Source organism: Seriola lalandi, unplaced genomic scaffold, assembly GCF_002814215.2.
Source record: "Seriola lalandi dorsalis isolate HSWRI2012SDOR001 ecotype SW California unplaced genomic scaffold, Sedor1 jcf7180002054338, whole genome shotgun sequence".
In the NCBI taxonomy this organism is placed as follows: Eukaryota; Metazoa; Chordata; class Actinopteri; order Carangiformes; family Carangidae; genus Seriola; species Seriola lalandi.
The window spans coordinates 896,894-924,737 of NW_019524891.1; the positions used below are offsets into that span (position 1 = coordinate 896,894).

The following is a 27,844-nucleotide window of genomic DNA, read 5'->3' on the forward strand; positions in this document are numbered from 1 at the left end:
TACCTGTTAAGGACCCCGTCAGAAACAGGCGCTCAGAGACCGTTAGAAACCAACCCTCCCTGACAAGCACTTTTTAAAGCATACTGAGGCCCTCGGTGTGAATGCAGACACTGGTCATCTTACACCTCCTTGAGTCACCCTAGTGTCACTGTAGTTATTCTTGACAGTGTCTCAACACACTCTTTCGGTTTGGCATGTCCCCCCCCCCAATCCCCCATCCCTCCACAAACACACACACACACACACACACACGGTCCAGGTTAGTTGAGTACACTCGTCAGGTCAAGTTGAAATGTGTCACCACACCTTTGCGGTCACTCAGGTGTGCTGTGATGTGTGTGTGTGTGTGTGTGTGTGTCAGTGGACAAATGAACATCTAGGCATTCCAGGGCTGTTTTTATTGCATGGTCCCATGATCACACGGACACACAGGCCTCTCTGGTCTTATCTATACTGCTGGAAGGGGCTCCCTCTGTTCCAAAGTCCTCTAGGTTCACCACAATAACCCCTCAAAGAGAGAAAGAGAGACAGAGAGTGTGTGTGTGTGTGTGTGGGTGTTTGACTTCCAGTAAAATGGCCTCACAGCTTTTCACAGCAGCGGCTATGGAAAGCAGGTGTCCTTTGTTAGGTCTAATCCTCACAAACCTCTTTCAAAACCGACCTGATATTTACTGTTCTCCTTCTCACTGAGAGGCTCTGACGTCAGAGGCACTGACTAGGCTGAAGTGTATGTTTCACAGCAATTCATTCTGGGGACAGTTTTTACGACCTGTATCTGTTTCAAGAACAGAAGATTTATGAGAATGTCTCTTCTTCCCCACTCCTCCTCTTCTTCTTCTCTCTCCACCCGACTGACAGTTTTTTTTTTACTCAATCTCACCTCCCACCTTCTTATCAGTTCTCTCTGCCCCCCTTGTATCTTTCTCTATCTCTTCTCTCTCTTTGTGTAACACCCCCCCCCCTCCGAAGCTTGGGGTGTCTTGCCTGGAGTTGCACCATGCATCACTTACCTTTTTAACATCTCCTAATTATGTCATACGCTCTGTCTGTGGCTCTAGGGCTTCTGTCAATCAACAGGCCATAAAACAGCACTCATCCAATCCTGCCCACTTTCCATCAGCTCATAGTCACCATGCTGTTTTTCTGTCTGACCTCTTTTCTATATTTTCTTCAGTAGTAAGTTGTAAGTTACTGTAGTTACAGTGTCTAATTCTGGGTGAAGAGATGAGACAGCATTTGCATAGGCCACCATGTCTTAAATAGGCTGGCGGCTTTATATAACGCAGCGGTCTCATCCAACAGCCTGTCGGGTCTGTTTATCTTACTATATTTATGTTTTACTGGTCGTTTCTAGAGTCTGATTCACTCTCCAGTTTGTGGAGTCTGAAACAGCTGCGAGTGCTGTTATTGGATAAAAGTCTGTTTAATACATTTGGACTATAAAGCGCTGAGGACATTTTAAATTATGTGCCAGTGTTGCTTAAAATTGGTACAGTACAGTACAGTACGTACAGCATGTCTGCTTTTGTCTGCAGAGATTTGTGGGTTGTGTGCCTATCAGTCGGTCCATTGTTCACTGCAGTTTGTGTGTGTGTGTGTGTGTGTGTGTGTGTGTGTGTGTGTGTGTGGATGAATAGTAGATTACAGTGAAGTTTGGTGTCGGTTATGTAACGGAGGGGGGGTGGTTGGGGGGGTAGTGGTGGTGGTGATGGAAGGACAGAGTAATGCATAAGGGCGGACATACAGCACACTGTCTTTCCATGCTGTGACATGTTGGAATAAGAGAATGCCGCCTCTTGTTTATCTGCGTCTGTGCTCCCCAACTCGTCAATAAGGCTCTTTGACAGAGACACAGATACACTGTATGTCATTTGTCAACCTGCTGCTCACTCCTACCAGCTGACCCCTAAACCCCTCCACACTCCCATTTGCGTCCCACCTCCACGAACCAAAACAAAACATCCTTTCAAAAACTCCATCATACTGAGAATAATATTTTTGCAAATAGCATCCCACCCATGTTTCTTAAACAACACGTAGGAGGGTTCTGTATTTCTTTGGTTTCTCTTCCACAAACTCTTATATGTGCTATAACTGCTTGCTTGGGGCTTGTATAATTTTAGATAAGAACGTATGAGCCAGCTTGGTACAATAAAGACACATTGTCAGTCATGCAGACCCAGGTGGAACAGCAGAGTAGACGCTCTGATGACAACACTGTTTAAACAGATGTCAGGTGTCACTTGGACTCAGATTTTCCATGGCTAACAGCTCGACTTTAACTCACTCAGTGGCAACGTGATACTAATGACAACAATCGGGTTACTATGTTATTTGATATACTGCAATGTAATAGCTGATTTTATGTATTGCAGCCTTAAAGCCGTCTGAATTTTGCCTCCTGACTGGGCCACGTTTCCACGGTGTGTGTGTGTGTGTGTGTGTGTGTGTGTGTGTGTGGTTAGATGCTGATTTCAGCACAGAGATTGCCCTGCCAGTCTAGAGAGAGGTTCTATCTATAGGCCTCCTGAGACATCTGCAGCAGCTGGCCAACACAGTCACCAGGCAAACATTCATTTTGGGCAACAGACAGCTACACAGAATGGCAGGATGTCCAAATGAGAGAGAAGGAACAGACAGGATAAGCGTGCTGTTCTCAGCGGAGAAGTAAAGACTGCTGTTAAGGCAAACAGGGAAATGAGTACGAAATGAGATAGAGAATAAGCTGCAAACTACTAATTAATTCTAATTCATTAGAATTAAACAAACTTAAGGGCTAACCCACAACAGAAGTTCTGTTAACATTTATGTTAAAAAATGCATTGCAAATAAATAATGTATTTATCTGAATTACAGAGAGGTGAAGCAGTGAGGTGGACAGACAATTATGACGCACTACAAATTTTCAACATCCTTTTGACCGACAGGTAATGCCATATGAATTATGTTTTTGTCAAGATAATGAGGAAACATTTTAAAGTTATAATCCTTAAGATTTCAGTCATGGCTCACGTAACAATACCAAGAACACAAGTTTAACACTACACTCTTTGTCTCTGTGTCAGAAATACAACAGAAGAGCAACTTGTGTGTTTGTTTATATTGCAGCCAGACAAACTCACGTTGTTTTAATGAAGAAGTCAGTCAATATTAATTAAAACTGAGATCTGATTTCAAGCTGCACATGGTGTCAGTAGTTTTCCACCCAATAGCAGGACACAGTAGACACGCCAAAGAGGTTGGAGCTGTGCAGCTTGTCCTTTTGTTACTCTCTGCAATAGGAGTGAAAATTGCATTATAGAGAAAGAATGTAAATACATCAATCCATATTTTGATTTTACTGTCACTTCCAAAAATTATTATACTGAATGTATTTGCAAAGCACTTATTGACAATGCATTTCATTTGTTTTTCCAATGCAGCATTTTTATGGTTATGTTTAAGCATTCAGAGTAAGGTTACCACTTTCCTGTGAGTTGTGTGCGGTACCAGATCTTAGCAACTCCTTCACTGGAAAAAAAACATTACCAGGGAACATAATCCAGACAGCAAATGTATTTCGCTCAAAAAATAAAAATTTCAAGGAGACAGGGTTGGCTATAGGATGGAGATGTAGCCTGATAACCCCTGTTCGCAAACTGCAAGAATTTACAATTTCGATACAGTATAAGGCATCATTTCCACAAATGTACCACGACTATGCCCAAGGACAAAGATAATGGTAGGTTGGCAGAAAGAGCATAGACTGAAATTCAGAGAAAGAAAGAGAGAAAAATTAGGAGATAAAAGGAAAGAGATGGACCTGAACAAAGATGGAGACAGATGGAAGGATTTTGAGATCTAGAAGAATGTTATGAATGATGTATGATTATAGAGCACTTGTTCATGCTGGGCTGTAACAGGCAGAGTTGTGTTGTTGTGTGAGCGGGGATGTCGACTGGCCTGAGGGACTTTTCCCTGCTCTTCAATCAAGCAAGTGACAAGCATCCAGTAACAGCAGAGAAAAACACTGTAAAACTGCACCATGTGCACGGTGCTCCTGTTTGAGCTGCTGGAGTGAAAATACAAGTGAGGAGGAATGTTTATTTGGAAGTTTTTAATCCCGGAAGTAAACGAAAATTTGCAAGTTATAGGCCCAAGTAGGGGATATGTCAGCAGCCATCAGCCACGGTCAGTCTGGGAAACCGACTGACAGACACAAACTGTTCTTTAATCCAGTTCTCTAATCCAGGGCTCAGACTCCATGAATCCCACTGTAGTATTCATATTCAGCAGCAGACTGGACGTGGAAATAGATTCTGTGTCAGTGTACCAGGTTTACGTTACAAGGATCATCACTAACTCCCATCGTTCTTGGGGCAAACAGGCAAGCACATAGAAACACAAAGGCACCCATGAGCACACACATTATGTTCAATCACATATACCCACACGCACACATAGAGGCATGCAGTGGTCGACAGAGAGAGTGGTTGTTCCTACAAGTCCTCCCTCGGCCTGCAGCTCTGAGACGCCATGGGTCTATATTTCAAAGGCCAAGGTCAGAGCGGCCCGCATTCACCAGGAAGTTACACAGTAATGAGACCAATTAGGAGGCTGCTGCAAGGAGGTATTCAATCTCTTTCTTTCTCTGTCTCCATCCCTCTCTCAAATCCCACCAGGAATAAAGCCTCACTTTGTCCTCGGAAATGATCCACATTTTTACTAAACCCCTAAAAACAATAAATACAGCTTCTCCTTGAATTTGGCTATTGGCTGCAGCTGTCATATGACTCTTTTCCCACAGCCGGGCAAAATGGCACCGCTTTCCATTCACCCTCTCATTTTTACTCACATCACACTCCCTCACTGTCTACTCTGCTCTGTCTCTCCCTCCCCTCTGCCTTTCCCAGACCTTCAATATCTCATTCACCCCCCCCCCTCCTTCCACGTCTCTCTGTGGTTCACTCCCATCAGCTCAGTGTCCCATATGAGATCAGACACGCACGTATGCACGCACTTGCACACACACGCACATGCACGCACACATACCACACATACGCACACACACACTGTCCATTAACCTTGAGTGAAACAATGAACTTCATACTCACTTCGTCTAGCAGAAGTAAAACACTAGTATCAAAGCAGTACATACAAGTTTAAGTCTTTCATTAAAACTATTAAGTAAAGGAACAGATTGACACTTTTCTGCTTTTGTGTGTGTGTGTTATCAAATAGTGTACTCCTATCTCTCCACAGAACTAATGCAATTAGTAAAATTAGTCACAGCAGGAAAAACTACCAAATGAACCACAATTTATTCATAATACTGTGAAATTGATAGGAATAATAAACTAGTCTGCACACCACCACTTGTGTGTGTCTTGTTTATATTCATATATACATACATACATATAAATGTATATATATATATATATGTTGTTTGTCTGTGTGGGTCATTTACTTCAATCGACAAACTAACATGTAAAGTTGGAAAAGATTTGGATAGTCTCATTCCTCGTGAGAGTCTACAGAAGACAGAGCATGGATTTAAATAAACAAAATACTACTGCAAATAATTTGACTCATTTCAATCAAGACAACATGAATAAAGTTCAAGAAAAATAATTCTGTGCGAAATGGTTTCACACATGGTTTCATTCATGTGAATTTTTTGGTGCGTACGCATCTTTCCAGCATCATGCGTATGTGGCACCTGTGAACAGCTCACTAGGACCAGAAACTTGGTTCGGAGGAGCAGTGGATTCATTAAAGCATAGGCAATTATAGACCACAGACCAGAATATAAGTTAAATGCCGGCTTGTTTATATAGAAAAATTAATAGTTATAGACAAAACATAAGTTTGTACAACAACACAGACTTCACACAAACATTTAAACAGTCAAATCAACAATAACCCACAATATTTCTCAATTTCTTTAGGTTAATAGGTGTTATTCCCTTTAACTCACTTTTACTCCTCCCTTAAAGCTAAGGGACTTTTATGTTTGTATTTTTACGGTTTTGCTTCAATCATCCCCTTCTTGAGTTAACTCTTATTTTCTCAATCTATTGTAATTTATCCCTCTAAGTCATTTTACTCGTTAATCCTAGTTGGTTCGCTTAGGTTCAACCCTTTGTTTGTTTACGTTCATCAGAAAACAAATATTTCACAGTAATACACTAATCTGCATTACCAAAATTCTCAGAACAAAATAAAATAAATTCTTCTTAAATCTAAAGCACAACTTAAAATGTCACTATTCAGTGCATAACCAATAAATTTAAACTTCAGTCCATGAGCATCTGCTGCAGTTTGCAGTAGTTACTGGAAACTAATGTCTCAGTCCTACCACTTTACTGGTGAAGCAAAGTCCTTCTCTGTAGCGTGATGGTGGGTGCAGTTCCTCCAGTGAAGAATCTGGGTGTCTCGCCCTCTCGGTTCTGGCGGCGTGGAAATGAAATGGTGCAACAATTCTTCGACCCGGAAAACTGGCCTGTTGTGTAACAGTGCAGCATACATATAAATAATTTTATATGTATTAACTGAAACCTTGAGTAGTTTCACAACTAACAAACAGCCTTTTAGCGACATAGTTCACACATATGCTACCAACATGTCAGAACTTGATGTAACCTGTTGCATGTGGTTTCTTACAGCAAATACTCACAATTACACAATTCACACTTAATATTATTGCCGCAACTTGAGTATAAGCAGAAAAAACTAAACATTCTACATGTAAAACAGGGAAATTGAGCTGATTACAGGTAACTGAAAACAATTAGTGTCCAAGTCCCGTTAAACTTAGTTAAGTACAATCCTCGGCATGGAGACCGTGTAAAAGCAAAATATCCCAAACTGGAGAAATAAGTTAACAGCATAAAAAAAATAGCGCCTTCTGTTTCGTTCCTCAACAGCATTACCGTAATGTTTTTTTCTGTAGGCTATTGATCTCTCCTCTTTCCGGTATACGGAGCTAGAATTAAATGATTGGCTGTTACAGTGACGTAATAATATAATTGTCTTTTACCTTGTAAACATTTAACAAATTTAAATTAACCATGAAATTAAATGATTGATTTATTAACTTAAATAGTTTTATTAACTGTAACGTTTTAAAGGTTTTTCAAAGGACTTTTATTAGTCACCTAGGTTACGCAAGGCTTTGGTACATGAAGCCCCAGGTGTCGTGACTCACCTGTTCTGAGACAGGGAACCACTCAGCGCTGAAGCTGGTCCAGAATGATAGGACGCCGACCTTCAACCTGGAGACGTGGGATCGAGATTGGACTCGGAGAACCTGAGGTACATTACACAAGTGTGATTGTATGTGTGTTTGTGTGAAATAACAACGAAACAACAAAAACTTCGTTCATCGATAAAAACTTCAACTTGCGTTCATAAAACTCGTCCGTTCACTTCGATTTCTCCGTGCGAATTTCCGTTCGCTGCGAATTTCCGAATTTCCACGATTTCCAACGAGGACCGAGATGGGAACAGAGCAGGTACATCCAGGTAAACCCCTGGCCTCCAGCTGGAGGGTTATTTGGGCTACTTTTGTTTTCATTTGACATCATCTGAGTTTCTGCAAACTGCTTGTAATTTTTTATTTTATTTTTTTATTTTAATCGCTCATTTGCACATCACGTCAATGACGTCATGTCACCGTGTGCCATTAATGGTTTGTCCTCTCTCACTCTCAGAGTGGTGGGGAGGGGGCTGGGGAGTTACAATTATACCAGTAACAATGTAGGAAGACAAATAAAACTAAGTTTATGTTGATAAGTTTCCTGTTGTATCAAAGGAGGTTTTCCCTTTCTCATAAATTGTTGAAATTTGAATTTTGCAAATTAGCTACTATGTGGTGGAGTAAAAACAATTCTTCCCTCTGAAAAAGTTGAAACACTCAATTAAAGTATTCGTTCTTCAAAAAATACATCAAAAAAGTACACCACCTGGGTAAAGAGAATCAATATACCTTCCACAACTGCCCTTCACTTCATCCTGGAGCTTCAGCTGCCTAAAATGTGAGTGTGTGCAAACTGCGGTCTGCACACAGCCAGAGGACTATTGAACCCAATCCAGACATTTCATAATAGGAACTGCTGGAACAAAACTAAACCGGTAATTTTTCATTTATGAGAACAACACATCAGAGTATTAAACGGTAGGTACTTAGACTCAGTGAAATCCTGCAGCAGGTCTTTGTTCTCATGCTTCTGGTGGTGAAAGCAGCTTTACTGCTGACACACACCAGACGTCATGACCCCGTTCCCAACACGTCCAAACCCTCTCCCTGTTCTTAACGACTCAGCTCTTCCTGATGTTTTGTTGGCTGATGCTCAGCAGACCAACAAAGACAAGAATAAACAGTCTGACCTGAAAAGGAGCTGGACAAAAACATCTTCATCAAAAGCATCAAAGCTGTTTTCTGAACTGAATAGAGAAGCTTGGATGGTGGTTTGACTACCTGTCAGTGGTGCACTCTGAGAAAAGCCTTAGCCAAATAGGAAGACAACAGCAAATGGATGGTGTGGATTCACATTGCCCAGTGGCATCACAAAGAGAGTTTGTTCTTATAAACTTTACTGGCAGTGACTGATACATTCATAATGTCAAGTGGAGGATGGGACATAGCGAAGAACAGGCGAAGAGGGCACTGAAAAGAGTGGAAAACAATAATGTGAGGGTGTGAGTAAAGGTTTTCATTACAAGATAAAGGTTTGCTGGGGAAAAAAAGTATATAAATCACACTTCTTGTAACCATTTTTCCACATACCATTTTTTTTGACACCTGAATACATTTCTCCTGCATGCTAGGCCGCAATAATCTCCCCTTAATTTCAATGTGTAATGAAAGCTTGCAGTCACTTGAAACCTGCTTGAGATCAGTACTCCATCACAGTTAACATGTCTGTGTGTTGTCAAAGATACATTATCAGTGACTGGTAATACAGTGCAGAGATCTCACATCAGCCACTTGAACAAGATAAAAGGAGACACAATGTTCTTATGATTGATTACCAAGTTTCAAGTAACATATAGAAATGACTGGTGACCAGTGGAAAGTAGGAAAAACAAGTTACGAAACACAAATGTATGCTTTGGAAAATAATTTAAAGCTATTTAAAGTATATAGAAGTAAAGATGATACGGCTGCAGCTAGTGATTATTATCATTATTGAGTCATAAGATGATTATTTTTTTGATTAGCTGATTAATTGTTTGGTCTATAAAACATCAGAAAATCGCCTGTTACAATCTGTAGATGAAGATTATTTCATTAAACAGCTTTAAATATCATTGCAATTCTGCACATCTGTCTTTCAGACATACTATTGTAAAACCCTCCTCCTCAATAACCTCTATGATGTCCATGGACAATTGCCCAAAGGTTTCCATCAACTACAAACTGGTTTAAGCTTTGACCTTTAAACTTCTTATATTGTCTCATGTGAATATATCTTCAAGGCCCAAACAGGTAAAACTAAAACAAGCAGGAAAGTTTGGAGACAAGAATTCAAGTTGCAGATTATTTTTCTGTCGCTCCACAAATAATTTAATTGACTAATCATTTCAAGTCTTCAAGATGCAGCATGAAATAAACACTGATTGTTCTTTTAACACTTATCTGAACCTCTTACATCTTGTTGTCAGTTCTTGCCTTCACCCTACTGGTCTCCAGACACTTAGTCTGGACAGTGTCTGGGGTCAAGGCCCTCCTACAGAGCTCCTCTCATAGGTCACATCCTGTCCGAAGGGGGAGAAAGAGGGGGCTCCCCTTACCGTGGGATGAGGGAGGCCGGAGGTCAGAGGTCAGGGCTGCTTTCTCAGGTTTCAAAGCTTGCTGGGAGCTGAGGTTGCAGGGTCACGGTGGGTAGCTCAGCTCTAGTTAGGGCCGCGGTGTCTTTGTGAATCACAGTAATGGCTTCCGCAATTAAACACTAAAAATGGAAGCATTTATATCCTCTGGTAATGATCGAAGTGCTGTTTCGGCCAATCACGTGATCTGTCTCCGGGGGCTCCTTACCTGCTGTGCAGTGCAGCACAGGCTACCACAGTGATTTTACTGTGTGTTGTGTTGTTACTGTGGGATTACTGAGCAATCAATCATTGAGGGCAGCTCTGCTTTTGACTTCAGTGGACAAACACAGTCCCAGTGTGAGCTCACTGTTGGGGATAAAAGACTGCTAACTCTGGCAGATTGAGTGTGTGTATATGTATGTATGTTAGTGATTTTGGTGGTGGTGATGAAAGGTGGATTGTGTGTAAAAGTGTGACTAGGAAGTATAGGACAACTGAGTGTGACCAAGAAGTGTAGATAAAAAAAAAAGAATAATAATAATGTAAAAAACATTTGTGAGAAAACCCTGAAACTTGAAGAAACTTGGAAGTGGAGAGTGAAAAAAGGATACAAAAGAAAGGGACTGGGAGGACAGAGAGATGAGGAGGTAAAGGTCACTCTGTTGGCTAGGGCTTGAAGAATAAGTCATTGTTTTTCGTATTCGATTGAGAAAAGTGAATGCATATATTCAGAAGTGGGATAAAGGGCAACTCTAGAAAAAGAGCAAAGTGGGGGGTGGAAAAAGGGAGTAAATGTGGGTGTGGAAGAAACAAAAGAGGACAAGAGAAAGACTGCCAAGAGTGTGGAGGAGAAAGAGGGTGAGAAAGAGTGCAGAGGAGCACAAATCAAAGAACCTGCAACAAAATGTGCAAAAAGAAAAAGCAGGGAAGAACTATAAGTACGTCAAAGTACAAGTTGAATCTTGCTGTTTTCCAGTGGGCTGTAAAATTGCTCCACTGCACAGGGACAGGGAAGTGAAGTGCTCCTGCAGGTGTTATCTCAGTTACTGATAAAGAGCTTTATGCACAGCGTGGCGTGAGGCGAGGTACTGGGCCTCATAGGGAGAGAGGGACACACTTACATAACTGGCCCCGTAACTGCCAACAGCTGGCTTGGTCTGGGCTTACAGTGCTAAAGCCTCTATGTGTCCAGATCCAGATTTCTTGTGTCCATCAATGAGTACATTAGAGCAGAGAGGAGAACAGAGAGTCCCCGGCCATGAGCGGTTCTGTTTCCTGTCAGGATGCATCTCCTCAGTGTTGAGCAGGAGAGCATGTGTGTTGATCGAGCGCCAAGAACCGAAAACGAGACACACACAGTCACTTTAATACAGCGACCCACTTGTTCATTTCAAACAAACGATGAGGCAATGTAACACTTCATTCCTTCTGGCACTGACCGGTTTTTAAAATCTTTTAACATGAGGTAAACTGTGTATCTTCAATGTGTCATTGCAAGAGGATGAAATGAGGATGTGAGGAAAGCTGGAGGAAGGAAAAGTGATTCCATCAAACCTGCAAGAAGTAATAAGTGTTAATAAGTGATTCCACAAGATATACAGTTTCAACTTCAAACATTTGCAACAAAATATGTCATTTGTAGTCACGCGCAAGAACAACACATACAACTGTCTCCTGATCTGACACTATGGTTAAGGATTGGTTATGTTTAGGCACAAGAACTTCTTGGTTAGGATTGTGGAAAGATGATAGTTTGGGTCGTAGGGTTAGGGTTAGGGGTTAGGGTTAGGGGTTAGTTTGTACGTGGTTAAGGAAACATCAGGGTTCAGTTTAAAATGACTGTTATTAAGGTTAGAGAGCTACTGTTGTCATGCTTAACCTCCTAAGACCCGAGCTCTATTCTTTGCTATATAGGCTGATTGGGACCTGAGAAAAATTATGTCCACATATGAGGACATTAGTTTTAAATTACGATTACTGAGTGGCAGTATAATATCCTCATATGTGGTCACCAGGCCCTTGTTGAGAAAAAGTTAGTATTTTGGTCTAGAGAACCCAAAATGTGAGGTCCACATATGTGGACGCCAGGTCCTAGGAGGTTAAAAGTGAAATTTTGATGCTCCTAAGTGACAACAGGATCAAAGAACTTATTACAATTCACTCTGAGGGGTACCTGAGGGTTTGTACCAAATTTCATGACAATCCATCCAATAGTTGACATTGGCACTAGAGGAAAAGTCTGCTGATCACAAAGGTCATTACAATACATTGCCTGGTTGCCATGGATATGTGCATGAAATCTTGTGCCAACGCAGCAAACAGAACATTTTGACATGTTGGTGGTACTAGAGAACGTTGAATTTATCCTCTTTGCTTTTAGCAGTCTTTCTCTGTTAAAGTCGAGATGTTTTGTTGACCCATCCATCCACCCAACCTCCTCCCTCTGCGGACTTTGTTGCTCTTTTACAATGTCACACTGTTTCCACTTTGTTCCTTAACAAGACAACAGTCTGACTCCTACAGCCCGCTAAGACGGCTTTGTCAGTTGAAACGTCTGATACTGTCATATTTTTCCCAGAAGGACAGTCTCAACATTTCTCTGTAGAATTGATGACCAAAAAGCTGAGTCAGTCTTGCATGTGTGGAACAAACTTATCTGCGTTTACTTTCACAACAAGGAACACTTTGGTCGATTGGTCCGGTCAAGCTGGTCAGGCTTCTAATGAGTCACAGGGCTGGGTAAATAATCAGCTTCCACCTCCGACATTATCAGTCACCACTAAACCTACAGACTGATTTCATCTGGGTTTGTTTATTTTAGGAATAAAATGGCACTTTTGTTGATAATGTCAAATCTGCACAGATGTTTGGAAACGCTCAGTCAGGGTGTGTGATCAATATTAAAACCTGTGAGTCACTCAGATGTTATTGGAGGTGTCTTTGTCCTGTGTAAATCAGTCAAACTGAAGGCTATTGGATTGGCAGTCCAAACAGCGGTAAACCACCCGTACATCAAGGCCAGGGGAAAACCAGGCATAAATGTGTGTGTATGCATATGGATACAAGGGCACGCACACATACACACACGCCCTGTACCCTTATCTGTCCCATATGAGAGATCAAAGCACTGCAGGCTGTCAGCAATCAAACAAAGAATGAGGGAGCACCAACAAAATGAACTGATAAAGAGAGAGCAAGTGATAGAGGCAAGAGAAAGAAAGGGGAAGCACATGGTAAAGAAACATAAACAAGAGCAAAGGAGAAGAAAATATTCACATATGTCCCAGAGTAAATGAGGTCACCATACCCATGAGCCATTGCTACACAGGGAACAATGTATGTCACTGGAGGCCAATCAGATAACATCAGCCAAGTGGGCTGCAGCTGTCAGCCAATCACAGTCTCTGTTAGTGACATCAGATGTACAGTTGGATTCAAACAAGAGAATATGATCTGCTGAGGGAAGAAAAAAAACTTTACAAAAGGTGGTTCCTCTCCGAAATTACAGCTTTATTGAATTAGACCCCTCAGTCTCTACTCCTGTGCTTCATCAGCAGTATCACTTTACAGAGTCAGAGAAGGACTACTTTTCATGCCCCAGATACAACTTGGCACTAAACAGCGAAACCGAGTGAACTGCAGGCAACTTGAGACGTTCTGCAAACAGCAGATGCTCTTCTTATCAGGAAGCACACAGCATCTGGTTAGTGTCTGAACTCCAGAGAATATAAATCCAAAATATTTACAGCTCGTCCTTAGAGACATGTGAAATTCTGACATAACTCAAGCTAATTATTAACGGCAGTCTTGAATGGAGAGGTGTTTCTATTGTGTAGCAGTTTCAGATAAGGAACAGATATTGAGCTGCTTCTGTCATCTCATTCTGTTTTACACAATCTAATTATCTTTGTGCTCCACCATAAACAGAGTGAAAATAGACAACTTCCTTCCGTGTTTACCTCTTCAAAAAACAATATGTTGTAAAAGCCACGTGACAAAGACACACATGCAAGTGTGTGTATTTGCTTATGAAGCAACAAAACTCTTTGAATTGCTGGTAATTTGTTTACATCCACAACTAGTGGAATCACTCTCCATTGAAAAGGAGATCTATGTTTTAAGTTTGATCACAGAGCAGGTGTTTTGAAAACATAAACTACACAAAAAAGTGAGTGAGTGAGTGAGTGAGTGAGTGAGTGAGTGAGTGAGTGAGTGAGTGAGTCAAATTAAAAGTTGTGTGTATGAGGGGGACTGAAGCTTACCTCTGTAATACCGATTAATACTAATGGACTTATCACAGAGGTGCAGGAGAACATACAGTATTATGTATGAGCCAGGATAAGAAGATCGCTTGAGACAACTGGTCGTATGTGGTAACTTGGATTTTCACAGAAATCAGAAAGTTTATTTATCAGAATACTGATGTTATTTTATACATAACAAGAATGACAAATAAATGTTACAACCTAAGTAGGACTATGAGTCTCCAGCCATGTGAGGTTGTGCTTATGCAGACCAGTGGTTCAAGCTAACTGCTATCGTTGGCGTGCTAATGTGCTCTCAATGACAATTCTAAAATGCTGACGTTTAGGAGTTATAAAGATTACCATGTTCACCATCATAGTTTGGACATTACTGTGATAACATTGGTTAATTAGCACTAAACACAAAGTACATCTGATGATGTTGGGAGTGTCTCCAGTTTTGCAAGTATTTGGTTATAAACCAAAGTACTACTGGTCAGGTGGTGTCAGCGTAGAAGCACTTTTTAAAAGACTTTTCCATGATCTGCTGATCTATCAAATTTTGACCTGATGATTATAAAATTTCAGGGGACCACCAAAGTTAGTCCAATTCACCCTGAGGTGGACATGAAAACTACAAATTTTAACTTAGTGGCAGTACTAGATGAAATATCAGGGGCTCACCAGCATCTTATCTTCTGGGGACCATGAATGAATGTATTTTTGTAACATTTTGAGCCAGTCTAATGGATGTTGAGTAATTTGACTGTATAAGTATCAAAGTGAAAGGCTTGACATACAAGTGGCACCATAGGAAAATGTCAGGGGATCACCAAAGTCAGTAAGATTCATCCTCTGTGAAAATGGATATCAAATTCCGTTGCAGCCCACTCAACAGTTGTTGACACATTTCACTAAAACCCCTAAATGTCCGTCTCACGGTTGCTCTAGAGGAAAAATCAGGAAATCGTCAGAAGGTTTCATCGTCTGAGAGCATGAGTATCTCTATCAAATCTGATGACATTTACAATCCAGTTATTGCTTAGTTATTTTTGTGTTGATTGCAATGCAGATGGTATGGCTAAAAATAAAAATGAATATTAGATATAAACGTTTACAGACAGATCACAACATGAGCAAGGCTCCAGGAAACTAAGAGAAGTAGGAGACTGAGGGGAAAAAGGACAAAAAACTAGGCTGACAAATGGCTGAATTGCTTGTGCAAAGAATCTACTTGAACAGAAAGGGATCATAGTTTATAATACTTTTACAGTTACCTCTGCCTCAAGGTTACAACTGAAGCACCTGTGTTTACATAAATACGATGTACTGTACATGTGCAAGTGCAAAGATGCGAAGATGTGCACGTCCAAACAGTTTGCCTGAAGGGAAGACACATGTTCCACAGACCACAGGACAGATGTTCTGGAGGCAGAGATGGGCCTCTTTATAGCAAAACACTGAGCTGTTCAAAGAGGCCTTGCTGACCCGGGACAGAGCGACTCAATTAGCTTCCCATAATGAGACCACACTGTGGGGGGTGTTTACATAAGCTTATTAAAACATAATCCTGCCAACAACGCCGTACTGTAGCATGCCAGACAGGCCGCTCCTGCAACCACTGTGTTAGCAAACAGCAGGTTGGTGGCTTTGGTCCTCAGAGATGACAAGAGAGGTCAGATGAAATATTTTTATATGTGAACATCACGGCTGATGCTGTCGTTTTGGGATAAAACCAGACTTAATCTCTCTCCAGTAATCTCACTTTATGGATGTTTTCTAACTGACTTTAATCTCTTTTTTTATTAACCACTGTTTGACTTTTAGTTTTGCCATGTCTTCTACTCTACTGTAATAATACAGAATTTCACAACTGGTAAAGTACAGTGCAGGGGAGTGCAAGAAGTGACAGGAGAGTAGGAAACATCACATGGAAATGACGTTGTGGCCACTAAGTCCAATCAGTCTGGTGATAATTCTCAGGGTGAGATCCCTTTCACATCATATGCAGTCATTTCTCACATTTTTATTATAAGATATTGATTTGGGGAGCTTTAAATCAATCATGTGTCCATTAGACAGATTGAGGAATACATGACAGAACAGCAACAACTCGATGCAGCCACCACAGCAGCCTCCATCCTCCTCACTAGACAGGTTGTTTGTGTGGCTGATTTCCATGTGTTTCAAAATACACATGGTGTGTGTGTGTTCATGTGTTTGAATGAACCCTATAGAACTTGAGCAATGACCAATGCAGAGCAATACACGTGTCTATCTGATGTCTGTTCATAAAAACAGGGGTTTTCAAAGTGTGACACCGTGGGTCACCCTCAGACACAATCGAGACAACTGTGGGAATGACACCTATTATTCTTTATCCTACTTTTATTTGGGGATAATCATGCTTTTTTGGAACTACATATACTTCATCTCCATCTAAGGGATATAAACACAAAGTGTAATGTTGTTATAGAGTCAGCAAGTTAACATTAGAAGTGGGACATTTTTTAACTTACTATTTGTTTACATTTAGAAAAATTAGCACCATTAAAGGTATGCCAAATGAGATATTAGCAGTGTCTGTTTGCAGTGTAGCCATGGAGTCACAGACACCTATCCCTGGATAATTTCCATACTGAAGAAAACTGAAAAACATGATGATTGTTTGGGAAGTTCTGGAGGTATAAAGAGTGTCTTTTTTCTATGATTTATATATAATAACGTAAGAAATATGTGTAAGTTACACTGACTATAGATTGTGTGTATGTCTGTCACTTCAGATTTGAGTTATGACATTAAGAAGTATAACGTTGGACCGAAATTGCACGTTTTAAAGCCGGCTATAGCTAAAAAGTGAAAAAGGTACAAGATTATATTCAAAAAATATAATTCAATTTGACCTACAGTGATTTCCAAATACCTTAGGATTCTATTGTAGAGCACTATCACACGACCTGTTCATTTGAACTCACCTCTCAGTCAACCTGTGTGTCATAATCACATAGACATCCAGCTCCTATTGCTTACAGTCATTTAAACATATGAGAAGATGAGAACAACTCTTGTAACGGGAGGGTTACAAGGGAGAGGCAGTGGTCTTAAACATTCTTTGAAAGCAGATTTATGTCAAGAATAATGAACTGTACTCAATTACTAGTTAAATCTATGTGTGGGTGTCTTTTAATCAGGGCCCCAGACATATTGCATCGCATTACAGGAGCTTGGGCAACAGTTAATCCTAAAGACAATGTACAAAGTGAACCACAGTCTACTGGTTGGATCCCTTCGCACCCCGCAGACCCGATCGACGAGGTTTATGTTCCTCAGTAATCCCGCCCCATGGACTGAGCTCCAGTTATTGTGCTGGCAGTTATCCAAGGGGTGCAGGAAAAATCCGTCACCAACTTTAAGACATCAAAACTGATTATGGTGGTGCTCTTTCATGTGGAGTCAGAGTTCACTTGTTACCTAAATGATTCCCAGGAGTTATGTAATGATGTCGGTTTACAGGACTGAAAAGTTCAATGACCATTTGAGTTTTAACAGCTGAAGCAGGCTACAGTTGACTAGGCCACCCATTTCACACCATTATCTCACCTAGCATTAATTTAACAGGGATAACTGTTTCCATCCAGCGCTGTAGCCACCAGTAACACTTTCAAACATTTTCTGGTAATCCGTGGAGTTGGATGACGTACAGAGGACTTTACATTCTACGATAACACACATATAACACGTGTTTTTATTTTATAGGCATAATCTGATACTTTTGTTTATTCAACGTTTCAGGAAATAAACTCACACTCTGAAGGTAATGAAATCAGCCGACCAACATCTCTAATCTATCTTGTTTGTTTGTGTAATCCATGCAAAAATATAACAATATAAAATGTATTGATTTATGGAGGGTTATGCAAATGGCAGAGCCAGGCTAACTATTTCCCCTAGTTTATAGTCTTTATTTTATGCTAGCTGGTTCTTGTGTCATGTTAAATGGTAATATACGAAAATGGTATTGATATTCTCATCTAATTCTTGGTATTGACAAAATATTGGGAGATAAAATTAATAGAAAACACATCTTAAAAGTTGGATGGATAAAGTACGGATTTCATTTATTTACCACTAATCAAAAACCTTCTTCGGTGAAGGTTGTGCTTTAGGAATTTGGACTCATGGCGTCCGTATTTCTATGATCCTGGCTACGGCCCTTTCACATCAGCAGTTGTTGTTGTCCCCTTTAAACTAAGGACAGATACTAAAGCTCCAGATCTACAGAACTGAGCATCTCTATTGGTCAATATCTGCCACAGTGGATGCCGTCTGATCGACCCACAAAGGTCATTTAAATGTTGGTTTTGCCTCCATGAACCTGTGACCATGAAATGCATACAGTTAGATTACCACTGAGTGATAATATTATGTCTGTTCCACACGAGTTCCCGAGTCTTCAAGGGTTTGATGATGTTGGCACACTGACGTGTTTTACGTTTACATATGGTTACACAAATACCCCCGTATATATTTGCTTAACACTGAGCTCTTCTGTTTTATACAGTTGAATATTTATTCACATTTCTACCTCTGGGACAATTTTGGTGTTTGGATTAAGCAGAGCAGGTCTAAATTAGTGTAGAGACACATGCACTGGGACATACAGTCAAACGGTTTCACTGTGAAATTTGAGAGATGCGTGGACCTCGGGACCCTGATATGTTTCTTTTCTGTTAGTTTCATGACTGACAGCTCCAAATTCCAACCACCGACAATAAAATATACTTCTAGCAGACAGGTAGGTATTACAGTCAAACACACAAGCCACAATGCTAAATCAGTGGACGTTTCACAAGATGGCTGCCTTGCTAAAACACAACAATGGGCTTTCCTGCTGAAATATTGGTGGAAAGTGGAGCCACCCTGACTGTCATAATTAGACCACTTGGCACCACTCCTACTTAAGTTGCACCCACTCAGAGGCTGGACAACATATTCATCTGCAGTCTGCCAGACGACACAAACTCTCTTTTAGCTGTCTACCCTATCATTAGCGCTTCTAAACAAGTACAAGATACCTAGCTAACTGTCATTCTCTGCCCATTGTTGTATACTGTGGCGTAGACACGTAGCTATGAATAGGAGGAAAAGCCTATTTGAGGCAATTATAATCATCCGATCTTGCATAGTTAGAAGTCTCGATGCCGACAAAACCTCTGAGACTAAATCTTTAAAGTCTCATTTAACTGTTTCCTAACTTTTTTAAATTGTATTTTTTCGCTCCTTTTAGAAACTGGATGAAAGTGTTAACTTATTCATTATAAAGAGAATTTAAAAAACATGGCAAAATTGAAATACTACTCAGGTCGCTACTGCATATTTAACTCTTTTCTTAGCAATGCATGATGATTGTTAGTCATGGTTAGTCCTCATCAGTTGTGCAATTCTTTGTAGCTTGCGTTATGGAATAATTGGAGTCAACTATATAGTGTATAATAATTTTTATTAGGCATTCAACAACAATAGTGAGCATGCTATATTGCGAACTATATGGTGAATGCTTTTATATTTAACACTGACTCGTACTTGGGTGTGATTTAATGTCCTCTTTATGTCAAACTAAAATAAACCAGAAAGTGAATGATTAAGTAGAACCTCAGTTTACTTTAAGTGTATCTTTACTCACAATGTGTTTTTCTACTTAAAGCAAGTTAAAGTTTTGCAAGACTGCAGGAACACTTCTGGCAATAGCCTATTAACCTACATTTTGGTCGGAAACCTCTGTATTTAAACTGGTTCCCTCTTTCTTTTTGGCAATTTTTCTGTATTTATTACTGAGGCACATAAAAACATGAGATCTGTCAAAACACCTATTCATACTATGATAACCTTTGATCTTTGAAACGAAGCATGAATGAGCCCCCTCCCCTTCCCTCCCCTCCCCTCCCACTCTTATCATCATATCACATCCTCTACGGGGTGACCGTCGAGATAACGTCTCCATGGACACGCCAACAGTGAAAACAGGTTAAATATTTCACATTTTATTTTGTTCCGCTCATACAGCTCAACAAACTGCTCTCACGCCAGAGTCAGACACCGACTGAATCACTCATATTGTTAAGTACCATTTATAGTTGGACAGCACAGCCAATGACTGAGTCACTTCTATATGTACACACACATTTATCCTGATGACATTACAAACATCATAAGTGATTACTATGTAACATACATAATGACATATCATGGTTCATACAACTGCTCTGTATTGCTGTTGATCAGTTATTGGCCCAGAAGGAACAGATAAATAGACAGAGCTGAATGACAGGCTTCTGAAAAATAAGAAGCAAACATAGAATCAGTCTCTTTGGTGATTTCACCTCATTTACTGTGTAATTTCAACAGAGGAGAGAGCTCCAGTACACTGACCGACAAAGATGGGTAATTATCCGTATAAGGCCCTGACTACAATGTCAATGAAAGACCCTGTGATCATCCAGACCAGTGGTGTAGTGCGGGGAACATGCAAATCAGCCATTTTTGTTTCAGTGACACTGAGTAAACGGATGGCTCAAGCGCCACGGATTCATTCCCCTGCTCTGTGTCTAATTCTTAAGTTTCCACACCACTGGTCCAAAGGCCATTGCATGGCAAGACTTCGGTGATATGTTTGGACTCTGTGTGATAAGTGCAATGTACAGTGGCACTGCCCAACGTATTGCTGCAACCTTGTAACAGTCACAAAAAAAAAAAAACTTGAAAAGTCTTGAAACATTTCAGATGAAGCTTTTCAGTCAAAGTGAAGAACTGAAACTTCTAAAGCTTCCAGAAGCTGAAGCATACGTGTATGTTCTCCAGTATAGGATGGTTGGTGCGGGTCAGTGAGGAGCTTACAGACCTCTACATGTGTGGTTGACTAACAGTGTGACAGCTGTAGCAACGCTATGAAATGTGGCACAGACACAAGCTGGTGTAGAGACGTACACCCTACACTAGCTCACAGTTAAGCAGAAGTGAATGGCCAGACTAATGTGACAGTTCATAGAACAACATACACCATTCAAACCAGAACTCATTGATTTCATATAAATTTATACTCATGTACATTTGATTGTAATCTAGAAGGGAACGAGTTAAAATAGATTTGATCTGATCCGACTCTTAACAAGTTGTCACTGAAGTTATAGACGCTTCTGATTTCGGAAACAAAGGTGCAGGATTGGCTTTGATTTTCAATAGCAGAACTATTGCGTCTGTGATTGGGGGTTTCATCTGAGCATCTATCAGAAGTGTTGGGGGCTGAATTACAGTGTAGAACATATAGAATAATATACTTTGTTAAAGAAGGGTATCAAATCAGACAAAAAGGAGGAGTATACTTTTAGTACATAACATCACCGCCTGCACACCTCCCCTCCAAGTCAGCTCACATTTCCTTTGGACAAGTCCAGTATGATATGCAGTCCATGTGCCATAAAATTTTATTAGCTCCATAATTTTTGGTTGAATTCTGGTCACAGTCATATTTAACAGTTCAGACTGGCTCTGAGCAGCAGACAGTGGTTACAGTCTTATGCTCTCTGTCTTTTAGGCATCAACATCGGATATTTTATGGTCAAAGTGAAACCATGCCAAAACCCGCAACCACTCTACAGCTCAGGCAGGCTCACTCTGCCTCTATTGAGCTGTTGCTCCACTGGACTGAAGTCATTCTAGCCAGCACATCTGGGGTCGTCCAGGTGAACGTGAAAATAGAAGTTCGTACATCCAAGTGAGTCCCAGCAGACATGTGAGCAGTTCCAGTTTTATATCAGTCAAAGTCATCCCCTCCCTCCCTACTGGACGCACACGTACTTCTTCCACCAGGACTTGGAGAGCATCTTCATCTTATCAGCTGTGCTGCGGACCTTCCTCTCCCGTCGTGCTCTCCTGTCAGAGTGCCGCAGCCCCACAGCGATGGCTGCGTCAAACACCTCCTTCAGATTCTTTTGTGTCAGCGCCGAGCACTCAACGTACGTCACTGCCCCAATTTTTTCCGACAGCGCTCTGGCGTCTTCCTCCGCCACCGGCCTCTCCCGCCGCCTCGCCAGCTCGATCAGCACCTTGACGTCCTGCCGCAGGTCGCACTGTGTGCCTACGAGGAGGACGGGCGTGAGAGGGCAGCGGCGACGGATCTCGGGCACCCACTTCTCCCAGACGTTTTGAAAGGAAGCGGGGCTGACCACGCTGAAGCAGAGCAGCAAGGCGTCAGTCCGACTGTAGCAGAAGTGGCGGAGTTTGTCGAACTCATCCTGAGGGAGAAAGAAACAGATGGTTAGCTATGCGGTGATGCTCATGATTTAAAATCGAACAGGTCTTAAGATTTTCCATTAGGCCCTGCTCAAAATCTTAACTGCGATGAATTATTTCCCTTCACTTCTCACCCAGAAGGACCACACACAAATGCACTTCCAGTAATCACTTCACTGGTCAACACACTCAAGCACCTTAACATCACAGGAAAGGGAACTGCGCCAATAATCATTCGATAACAACCTGTCTAAACAGTGTTTATATTGTGCTGATACACGGTCTACGTATGAGTCCTGCCCGCTCATTTATATCATCTACAGTAAATCTCTTAAATTAACACTTTGAAGCCACGTAGCTTTGATTAACAAGGCCGTCCCACATCCTTGAGTACACAGATTAAGGTTGGCAGAAACTTGACACAAACCTCTCCTTCTCTCTCTTAACCCTCTCCTTTCCAGCACACATCTCCTAATCCCTCTTTGCCTATACAATGCTCTGTGCCGACGCAAGTCTGCAGAAACAATCAGATTTGAAGCTCAACAGTTGCAGTGGACACTTATCAACTCGTGAGTTTCCCACACAAACTTTGGCTTTGCTTTGTGATCTGATGACGTAGGTCCATCTGCAGAATATACAGACATATCAACATCTGTGTGTGAGGAGCAACTTTGTTTATCAGCTCTGGCGGCAGCTGTTATCACCCTTCTCCAAACCCTCTCCGTCTTTCTGTCTTGGCTCACTCTCTCACTCTCTACCTCTCTCTTTCTTAGTCATCTTGTCCTTTTTTTTTTTTTTTTTTGGCACTCCCCGACCCATTTCTGGCACAAGCTCCCCTCTTATGAAATTGCATCAGTACATTAAGTGTTAGCTGACTTTTATCTGCCCATATTTGCCCAAGCTTGTCTGCGTGTGTGCGTCTGTGTGTGAGTACAGTTTTAACACTGTGTGCAGCCTGCAACATGCTGTGAGGTTTTACATGTATTAGGGGCTTGTTCAAAAGCTTCGTTCCACTTTACTGCCAAATTGTCTTTGATTCTGTACAGAACTGGCAGTGCCTTCACAGCATTTGTGAATGTCAAATATGCTGCTCCCAGGGCAGGGTTCTGTTAAGGTGGATTATCAAACAACCACCCATGCTCCAGAGAAATTACAAGACCATTTCACAAGCTGTTCCTTTCAAGATTGCCCCACAAACATGATAATGAGTCAATAACTTTTGCCTGGCAAGTTTTCTCGTACCACCGTGTCCTTAACAGGGAAGACAGACAGAAAGAAACAGTTTTCATTTTTCACATATCACCTCCAGTCTAGCCTCCACCACAAGCTATACCTGTTTGAGACAGTGTTATTTCTACTCCAGATGAAGAGTGACAGCAGAGCCCAGGAATTCAGCTATTTCTACACTGCTGCGCTACCTGAAGTAACAGGCAAGAATCCCTAAAGGAAAGGTGGAAAGCAAAGGCAACATTGGCAGAACACAAAAACAGCACAGCTCCAACTATGGAATATTTCCACTATTGATTCACCTTAGATTTTTTTTTTCAATTAATCAAATCATTTTTTCAATCTATTAGAAGTCCAAAAACAGTGATAATGACCCTCAAAAAGTGCTAGAGCTCAAGTGTCACTCTCAGATGGCTTGTTTTATCAGACCAAAAGCGCCACATTTAAAGTTGTTTGATTCAATAATTATATAAAACAGAGAAAAGCACCAAATCCTGACATGTGAGAGTCTGGAACAGTCAATGTTTCGCTTTTATGTTTAATAAATGGCTAAATGGTGCTTTGAGCTAAATGCTAACATCAGCGATGCTAACTTACTCACAATCACAATGCTAACTTCCTGATGCTTAGCAGGTATAATGTTTATGATCATATTTTTGTGTGTTAGCATACTAACACGTGCTACTTAGCATTAAACACAAAGTACTGCTGATGCTGAGGGGAATGTCATTAGTTTTCCAGGTATTTGGTCAGAAACAAAGGAAAATTTTTGATTTGATAATGTCGCTAGAGGAAAAGTCAGGGGAGCACCAAAGTAATTAGGGTTCGTCATCTCGGAACCATGAATGTCTGTACTACATTTCATGGCTATCCATCCAACGGTTGTTGAGATATTTCATTCTGGACCAAAGTTGTGTAAGAAAGACGTGTGGCACACACATTTTGATCTGGGTAGGGTGCCAAATGGTAATGCAGTGTGTGTGCGTGTGTGTGTGTGTGTGTGTGTGTGCGCGTGCGAACAAAACTCACCTGTCCTGCAGTGTCACACAACTGTAGTCTAACCGGGTTTCCATCCACCTGAACCACAGCTGTTGACACAGAAACAGACAGACGGAGAAAACATTACTTTAACCCTGTGCATCAGCCCCCCACCTGACACTTCGGTAGTTAACATACACACAGCTAACCGCCAGAGTATTCTCTGGAATAAACAAAAGTCTGCCAGTTGAAAACACAAAGACCCCCTGCTCTGCTCTTGCAGCTCACAGACGGCCTGCTCTGTCTCGCCCACCCACTCTGCCAGTTACTGTCGAGACCATAACGCTTTACTGTCGCTCGGACCACTCGGTGAGCTTTGTTCTCTGTTGTGTTTTGACAGAGGCCATTCCAAGGCTGACTAACGGGGGGGTGGGGGTAAAAACAAAGCAGATTTTGTTTGCTTGGTGACTCTCTTCCAATCAGCCTCACTTCCAGATTGGAAAAGTGGGTGAGTCATCTTACAGCGAGTTTCATTACAGGGCCATTTATTCTTTTCAGAAGAGTGAGCACAATGCAGAGCAGCAGGCACATGGAAACATTTACAATACGCCTGGAGTGGTCGGTCATACCACCTGATCAAAGAGCCTGCTGGAACTATTCATGTAGCAGGACAGGCATCATGGCACTCTGCTTTAACAAAAGCAAGGAGAAAGAGCGGGAGGAGAGAAAGGACGTATAAGAGAGAGCGGCCACTGTGTAATAATTTCCTAGTCTCTGATATATGATAGTCCTTTGATTTTCCAGACCAAAACTCCCTCTTATCATCCCCTCTCCCAGCCTCCCGCTCCTCTGCGTCTCTGGCACCTGTGGCATTGCGTAACTGCTCAGAAGTCAGCTTTCAAGAGGGTACTCTCTGATCCCGGGCATGGAGAAATGACATCACCATAAAGGGCCCCAACTGCACAATCGCTCTCTGTCAGGCCGCGGCGAAAGACAATATCTGCCTCAGAGCCACTGCAACAGATGTGCCCATTCCAGTATAGAGGAGAGGGCTCACGGGTCAAGGCTGACAACAATAGGCAGACTTGTGCAATCCAAAACCCCTGAACCAGACTGCTCTGTATAGGAGGGTTGAGCCAGTGTTCGTCTGAGGGCGGTGTGTGCTCACAGTGAGTGTTTGACAGGATTTGTGTTGGCCAAGTTGTTTATTTTACTACACATCACTAGTTATACTACAAGTTAGTGTGCAGTGATGCAATGCCAAGTATTGTTTCCTAAATTCCTAAACAAGCCTTAAAAATCTGCTAAGGTAAGGTTTCATAGGCCTTTATGAATACTATCATATGCAGCTAAAACATCTCAGAGGAGTAAAGTTTACAAAGTGTCTTAAGAACAGCTAAAGAGGGACTTTCTGAAGATGTGACCATGAAGAAATAAAGGTGATCAGCAGGTCAGAGGTGTATTTTTTTCACGCCAACACTGATCAGTTTAAAACGAGTGCCCCCTTTGAAAGATTTTGTTCTCTCCTCCTTATTTTTCATTAAACAAAGCCTGCTGGGGCTAGTGAGACAGTTTGGAAAGTGGAACTGTGCCAAATGGAAACCTGGCTCGATCCAGGGAGGACAACTCATGTGCATTAACACTGGTGGAGGACAGATAATAGGAAAAACAAACACATCTATCATAACAGTGGAATAATAGGGGGAAATGGCAGAATGGGCGGGTGCACTCAAAACATGAGAAGTTCAAGAAGAATTCAGTGGGAGACAGTCAGGCAGGTAGAAACAAATTGATTTGCCCCTGGAGTGGAAAAAAATGCCATTCGGGTTTAATTCACCAGAATGAATCCCGGAGTTTCGGCCTGTGAGAACCCTTCATCAGGGCAAATGAGGGGTGACATTGCTTATGCATATAATGCTGTATTCCTCTCTTACACTGATTGTGCATATGCAAAAATGTTTACAGAATTCATCATGAAAAATAAAAGTAGCAATATCTTGACATTACTTACCCGAGAAGTCATCAAATGCAGTAGGGACGTATTTGGTTGGGTAGCCGTTCGTTGTGTAGCTGACCACCAGACTGGTTTTGCCCACCGCTCCGTCGCCGAGCAGGACGCACTTGAGCAGCCGCTCCTGCGCCTGTCCTGGCCGGGCGGGATTGGGTTTATGCGGGGGTACCGGAGGGGCCATGGTCCTTCCGTAATCCATGGTGAATGGAGGTGACATTCAATCGGCCAGCACTTCACCGCGCTCTCCTTCGACGGGCGGATGAAGCACCCACCATGAGAACAGGTTTCCTTTCAGTACTGCGAGTTTGGTCAAATGCTTATGATCTGGAGAGGGACTCGTGCGTAAAGCCTCTCCTCTTGCCCTGCGCGCTGTCAAATCCAGTGAGGCAAATTACCATTGCGTCCACAGCCCCGAGCTCTGCAGTTTAAAATGCGAGGGCGGATCTAAACGGCGTTATATCTTCAGATTGATTTGACTAGTCCCACCCACTTCACCTCCCAACAGCGGAGGGCTGAACAGACACAGGTTGAAGTTGTGAAATAGTAAAAGTACCAAAATATGTTAAAAGAAAATATAGAAGATTACCTGTACTGGACTCTTTGGAGAAATTACAATGAGCCAAGAATCAATTTGTTTATGACCCGCTTTTATTTGTATTCTTTTTTTTTTTCTTATCAATTAATATCAGCCCAACCGACTGTGTCCTTTTCTAGGGCCAACTAACTGTGAAGCTGCCATGACCCTGTGCAGGCAAGTCCAAACTTGTCCTCGCCAGGGAGAAGGAGACAACCTTGATGTCCATTTTGAACATGAGACATAAAGTACTGAAATATCAAACCCAGTCAGATCTCCTGACCTACTTTAATTTGTAGCCAGCTGAGCCCAGAAGGAGCAGCCAGTGGCCACAAACTGTAGGAGAATGTGGAGTGCTACATCAAAACAGTCGGTCGAGAGATTTACGTGTAAGAATTGAACAAATTCAAACGTAACTTTCCTTCTGATTGGGTAGTTTTTCAAACAGTCCTGAGGAGATCTTGTCACACAGTTCCAAGCTGTGAGACACATTTGACACCTGGAAAATGGGAAGGGAAGTGATGTCTTGACTTTGGTCGCCCCCTTGTGGCGCAGAGCAAGAACGACGAGTAAATTTAAACGTCTGAATTACTTGCATGGCGAGTGGACATACTGTGGCCCAGAGGCTACAGTTTCACAAGTTACAGATGTAATTGACTTTGAATTAGAGGATGTAGTCGTACAGGTAAAAATCACAACTGACCCTCCGGTTGTCCGTTCAAACAATAG

The 27,844-nt window shown here is 41.7% G+C and overlaps 1 protein-coding gene across 1 annotated transcript; it reads right to left on the reverse strand.

Moving 5' to 3' along the window:
* Positions 1–20,061: 20,061 nt before the first annotated feature.
* rhoub (ras homolog family member Ub) lies at positions 20,062–27,092 on the reverse strand. Its single transcript, XM_023407573.2, has 3 exons — positions 26,542–27,092; positions 24,582–24,640; positions 20,062–22,327 (listed from the first exon to the last, which is right to left on the reverse strand). The coding sequence occupies exons 1-3, from the start codon at positions 26,756–26,758 to the stop codon at positions 21,872–21,874; spliced, it is 732 nt and encodes a 243-aa protein (XP_023263341.1). The 5' UTR covers positions 26,759–27,092; the 3' UTR covers positions 20,062–21,871.
* Between the last annotated feature and the right edge of the window lie 752 nt (positions 27,093–27,844).

What these genes read in the sequence shown, in the direction of transcription:
- rhoub (XM_023407573.2), bottom strand. Translation starts at nt 26,758, where the DNA reads ATGTCACCTCCATTCACCATGGATTACGGAAGGACCATGGCCCCTCCG. An exon ending in TGCATTTGATGACTTCTCGG is followed by an intron (nt 24,641 to 26,541) that starts GTAAGTAATGTC and finishes CTGTGTCAACAG; the next exon opens with CTGTGGTTCAGGTGGATGGA. An exon ending in TGTGTGACACTGCAGGACAG is followed by an intron (nt 22,328 to 24,581) that starts GTGAGTTTTGTT and finishes TTTCTCCCTCAG; the next exon opens with GATGAGTTCGACAAACTCCG.